This window comes from Mustela putorius, unplaced genomic scaffold, assembly GCF_011764305.1.
Source record: "Mustela putorius furo isolate JIRA1106 unplaced genomic scaffold, ASM1176430v1.1 tig00003909_pilon_pilon_pilon, whole genome shotgun sequence".
NCBI classification, from domain to species: domain Eukaryota; kingdom Metazoa; phylum Chordata; class Mammalia; order Carnivora; family Mustelidae; genus Mustela; species Mustela putorius.
In genome coordinates, this window is record NW_025422057.1 from 38,894,572 (window position 1) to 38,900,730 (window position 6,159).

The following is a 6,159-nucleotide window of genomic DNA, read 5'->3' on the forward strand; positions in this document are numbered from 1 at the left end:
TTCCTCAAGAAATTAAAAGTAGAACTTCCCTATGACCCTGCAATTGCCTACTGGGTATTTACCCTGAAGATACAGATGTAGTGAAAAGAAGGGCCATCTGTACCCCAATGTTTATAGCAGCAATGGCCACAGTTGCCAAACTGTGGAAAGAACCAAGATGCCCTTCAACGGATGAATGGATAAGGAAGATGTGGTCCCTATACACGATGGAGTATTATGCCTCCATCAGAAAGGACGAATACCCAACTTTTGGAGCAACATGGCTGAGACTGGAAGAGATTCTGCTGAGTGAAATAAGTCAAGCAGAGAGAGTCAATTATCATATGGTTTCACTTATTTGTGGAGCATAACAAATAGCATGGAGGACATGGGGAGATAGAGAGGAGAAGGGAGTTGGGAGAAATTGGAAAGGGAGGTGAACCATGAGAGACTATGGACTCTGAAAAACAATCTGGGGGTTTTGAAGGGGCGGGGGTGGGAGGTCGGTGTACAAGGTGGTGGGTATTATAGAGGACACGGGTTCCATGGAGCACTGGGTGTGGTACAAAAACAATGAATACTGTTATGCTGAAAATAAATTTTTTAAAATTTTAAAAATAAATAAATAAATAAACGTAGTACATTCCCTGATCTTTCAAAAAATGGACATTTAATTTCAATTGTAGTTAAATGAAAATAATAATGCTAAAGTCTCACGAAAATGCAAAGACACTGGGTCACTCATGCATTGTTAATGGGAATGTAAAATGGTATAATCACTCTGGAAGTTTTGACAGATTCTTATAAAACTAAATATTTGATTTACATACAACGTAGCCATTGTGTTCTTAGGCACTTACCCCAGGAAAATGAAATCTTATATTCATACAAACACCTGTACATGAATATTCAGAGAAGCTTTATTTGTAATAGCTAAAAACTAGAAATGGGACACCAGAAAGATGGCAGGACAGAGACCTCTGATTCTCCCCCCTCTTCCCACAGACACCCTGAATAAATAGCTACACGCAGATCAATTCCCTCTGAAGGATATCCAGAAATGAACTGAGACACTCCTACAATTCCAGGTAACTGAGAAAATAGCCACATCAAAATAGGTGGGAAAAGCTGAGGCACTCTCACCATAAACCCCACCCCACATAGCACCTTACAATCAGGTGGGAACCCCCAGCTTTTCCCAGAAGAGCAAAGGGCTTACACCACACATCTAGGGCCTCAACTTACAGGGTTGACAACCAAAGGATTGTGCTCCTAACTTGCCTGTTTCTAGGAGCTGAGACGCCCATCATAGACTAAAATCAGAGACCGGCATTAAAGCAGCATGCAAAAACTTTCCTCAGCTCTTCCCCATGGCTGAATATATAGAGCAAGCAGGCAAAAATGGCCAGCTCTCAGTTTCTCCATAGAAGGGATTAGACTATACATCTAAAGTCTCAACTTGACCAGCTGCTACCTTGACGGTCGGGCTTCTAACTAGCCTGCATCTGGGAGCTGACAGACAGGAAGTCACTACTTTCCTAGAAGTCTGAATAAGCCAGTGGGCACTTTCTGAAGCTCCTTCCTCCTGGCTTGCTCCAGAGACAGAACCAAGTCTCCAACTAACCTGACTGTCTCTGAGATCCAATGGCCCCCAGCTTTCATTAGGCCTTTGAGGATGACAGACAGTAAAGCAACAGTTTTAAGGAGTGTGGTCTGAATGAGAGTGTAGCCACATTTCCCACAGGACCTCTACCCAAATCAGTGAACAATGAGTAGGGGATTTACTCTCTCAGCTTCTCACTGAGGAGAGAAGGAATTGGACCATGCATCGAGCATTCCCCACTTCTCTAGCTTCTGCTAGAAAGACTAGTTTCTATCCTCCCTGTCAGAGGGACTAACAGAGTTTGGCATACTTTAGTCTCTTGGGGCATACTAGAAACAAAGATAGTGGTTTGAATGAGCACAAACGTTCAAGAAGTACCCAGAATCTCGCTGGGCTGATAGGGGTGTTTCATCTCCTTCACTAGTCTGGTTCATGAGGCCAGGCTGTGAAAATTGGCAGAGGTGGCTATTTCATCTAATGCACAGAAACCAGAAACCCTGGGAACTCCTGCTTTTAGATTAGTCTCAGAAATTACCTTCTTTGGAGAAAGAAGGGACAAAGACACAGCTATACTTAGAAGATCATAACCTCCAGGACACTTTATAATCAAACCATTCCCAGGCAAAAAAAAAAAAAAAAAATCTAAATAAGCCAATATTTTTTGACAGTCTAAAATTTCTTAAATCAGATTATGCCTTGAATATAAGTAATTCTCAAATCAAGCAGAAAGCAGTATATGTGCTCAAATCAGATATACTGAAAATCAAATGCATAGCATGTGCATGCCATGTGGGATGTGATAGGAACCACTTCCCATTAGGGCCAGTTGTCTTCAGGTGGGAGCCACTTCTTCCATGAACCTACAAACACAATAACTGACCCAATTTTAATCCATTATTTTTAAATTATCAATTGCAGTCATTTTCCTTTTAAACATCTCTTCCATGTAGGGAGAAAATTTGGTAGTGGAATCACCTACCTTTCAGCAACCTATTGCGGTCAAGGCTTGGCAATATCAATTATAGGCCAAAAAAAAACTGAACAAATTTAAAAGTTCTGGGATGCCTGGGTGGCTCAGTCCGCTAAGCATCTGCCTTCAGCTCAGGTCATGATCCCAGTGTACTGGGATCAAAGTCCCACATCGGGATCCCTGCTCGGCAGAGAACCCGCTTCTCCCTCTCCTCCCGACTCATGCTCTCTCTCACTATTTTTGTCTCTCTCTCTTTCTCTCAAATAAATAAAATCTTTTTAAAACTTTTTAAAGTTTTTCACTTTATTTCTATTTTAAGAAAGTGTTAAAGACAATTTTGTTGATAACTTTACATACATCCTAACCACCTGGAGTTACACTGAGCTATTTATACCTCTAAAACCAATAGACCCAAAGAGAGAACCAGGTTGCTGTTGGTTCATTTACATAAAAGATCCAATTAATGAAATACTATTAAGTTTCATTAGGCTATAATATTATGACTTTATATAATTTCAGAACAATTTGCTTCTAAAATTTCAAACCCTGAATACATAAAATGGTGATGGTCTCTATCCTTTCTTAGTATCAGAAAACTCAAGCATAAAAATGTACCATGAATAGTAATTATTATTATCTGATTGACAATTTTTTATTCTTAAAGACTTTGTATTCTGTGATTTATGTATACTGGGCTCTCCATAAATGTTGTGCGAAATGAATTCATGAAAGACCACTGAGTAGAAAATCAAGGAAGTTATTCTTCAGCATGATATAGAGAACTCAGAGGAATTTTCAGAGTGAAAAGTATTGTATTGCAAAGTAAGATTGTGCCCAGCCAGATGAAAATTAGCAAAAGCTAGATCACCATATGTAGAATTCTATATAAAATATTTCTGCAATTGTGGAAATTGAACTAGAAGACCAAGAAGTTCCACTTAACCACCAAAGCTCTGTTTCTGTAACCTCAACCTCGATAGAGCATCCCTCAGAGCCCGGTGGACCTGCTTGTTCCGCAGAGTGTAGATGACAGGGTTGAGCAACGGGGTCACCACCGTGTTCACAAGGGCAGCCTCCCTGTTAGAGTCCAGCCTGTTCGTTTGCTTTGGTTTCACATATATAAACAAACAGCTGCTGTACATCAGAGAGAGCACAAGGAGGTGAGAGGAGCAAGTGGAGAAAGCTTTCTGTTTCTCCTTGGCTGATGGGAGTCGCAAAACTGTGACTACTATGTTGCTGTATGCAATGGTGGTTATGATAAGGGATGTCAACAAGATAAAGGAAGTGAGGACAAAGGCCAACATTTCAGTGGAGCTGGTGTCAGAACAGGAGAGATGAATCAGGGGGCCAAGGTCACAGAGAAAGTGGGGGATGACATGGGGGCCACAGAAGGACAACTGGAAAACCTTCACTACCAGCCCTGTGATGAGAGGGAAGGCCAAAGCGAAGCAGGCAGTGACCAGGAGGAAGCAAGTCTTCGGGTTCATGATGGTCGGGTAATGCAGAGGCTTGCAAATGGCCACATACCGATCCAGAGACATCACTGCCATGAGGAAGAAAATTATTGACCCAAAAAATAAAAAAGAAAAGGCCTGTATGAGACAAGCAGTAAAGGAAATTGGTTGCCTTCCCAACAGGAAGATAGACAGCAGTTTAGGAATAACTGAGGTGATAAAACAGCATTCAGAGAAGGAGAACGTGCTGAGTAAAATATACATTGGTGTCCAGAGCCGATGGTCAACCCAAGTGATGGTGATGATCACCACATTTCCTGTGATAGAGGCCAGGTATGCCAGCAGATGGATCAGGAAGAAGATATTCCCTAGGTCCTGGATGGCAGGAAACCCTTCCAGAATAAATTCTTGGATTGTTGTCTCATTCCTCACCTCCATAGTGATCTCCATTTCTCTATCATCAACTCTGCTGGATCTGTCAAACAGAAAATGCTACCACCAAAGAATAAAAATGTAACTGATGGCCACTATTAAAAAGCAATAAATACTACTTGAAGCTACAATTCTGAATGAGGAATCACTTTATATAATTTAAATGTTATAAATTATTTTGAAATTTGTCAATTATTAAATTGTAAAAATTGAAGGTTTATTGTTCATTTTTCGAAATAATTTTTAATGTGAAACTTAACTTTTCTAGATAACAATATATTTGAATAATAGTCCACAAGGTAAACACTGTAAAATAGAAATTATTTTCAAATAACATATAAACCCAACAGATAACAGTGAAGGCTGTAATTCCACAGAGAATATTTTTATGGGGTCACAATGTTAATTTCTATACTTCAGGTAGCATATGCAATATATAAAGGCCTCCAAAGCACTGACCTTAGCCCTGTGGAAAAAGAAAGTGTGGGGGAGGGAGCTGTTTTCCTATTAGCATGTTCCAAACCAGTTATTTTCCTGAAGTTGGCTCATTCTTAGTTCTTTACCCAAAACTTTAAGACTGAGCAGGAAATCTAGTTTATCACAGCATCTCATAACTACCCAGTCCTTGGGTTTAAGAGAAACTATGTCTAAAAATGGGAGTGAGGGATGGTTGCTTGACTTGGTTGTTCAGACTCAATGAGAAAACATTTAAATGTGCATCAGTTTCCCTCTCACTCTACTCACCTGACAGAACAGAAGATTTTTCCTTCTGCTATTAGTCATATTACCTTTCAACGTTGTTTTCTGGGAATATTTTTGTTACACTGGAAAATTCCAGTGTGGTGGAATTATGAATATATTTTCATTGCAATCACTAAAGGAACATTCATTTTTTTCTTTCTTTAAAGATTTATTTATTTGAGAGAGAGAGTGGGAGAGAGCATGGGGACACAGAGAGAGAAGAAGAATCCCTGCTGAGCAGGGAGGCCAATGCGGATATCAATCCCAAGACCCTGGGATCATGACTGAGGAGAAGGCAGACACTTAACCAAGCACCCCAGGAATATTTGTTTTTTTAAAAATGCCAGTGCCTAGCTAGAAGCTGAATGAATTGTCATGTAATCTTTGGGAAAGTATTCGGGCATATGTTGGAAATCAGTGCTCTAATAAGTCACCATAATTAAATTGTATTTTACTTAATTCTTTGACTTAGTTAAAACTATTACAATTACATTAACTATACATGATCCACAGTACAAACTTAAACATTACTAGTCTCTGCTTTAAATATTTGGCTGTGCCTGAGTGGCTCGGTGGGTTAAAGCCTCTGCCTTTGGCTCAGGTCATGATCCCAAGGTCCTGGGATCAAGCCCCGTATAGGCTCTCTGCTCAGCAGGTAGCCTGCTTCCCTTCCTCTCTCTCTGCCTGCCTCTCTGCCTACTTGTGATCTCTGTCAAATAAATGAAATCTTTAAAATAATAATAATAATAATATTGACTTATTATATTGCAAGTTATTTCCATGGCCAAGTACTCACCAAGAAGCAGCCACAGGAAACACCTTCTTTGATAATGTGCTGCTTTTTTCTTCCAACAAACCAGGATCTTTCTTCAAAGCTAATGGAAGGGGGAGGTGAGATGGACTTTTTTTGGAACTTTTAAATCAATGAATGCCTATGTTTTAAATTAATAGGAAATTATTAAGGCTAATTTTTTTCATGG

The 6,159-nt window shown here is 39.8% G+C and overlaps 1 protein-coding gene across 1 annotated transcript; it reads right to left on the reverse strand.

The window, feature by feature from the left end:
- Nucleotides 1-3,490: 3,490 nt before the first annotated feature.
- On the reverse strand, nt 3,491-4,447 carry LOC123388652 (olfactory receptor 49-like). The gene has a single exon (XM_045068442.1). It carries the CDS (start codon nt 4,442-4,444, stop codon nt 3,491-3,493), a length of 954 nt encoding a protein of 317 aa, XP_044924377.1. The 5' UTR covers nt 4,445-4,447.
- Nucleotides 4,448-6,159: the final 1,712 nt, after the last annotated feature.

Coding starts and splice junctions, on each gene's coding strand:
- LOC123388652 (XM_045068442.1), bottom strand. CDS start 4,444: ATGGAGGTGAGGAATGAGACAACAATCCAAGAATTTATTCTGGAAGGG.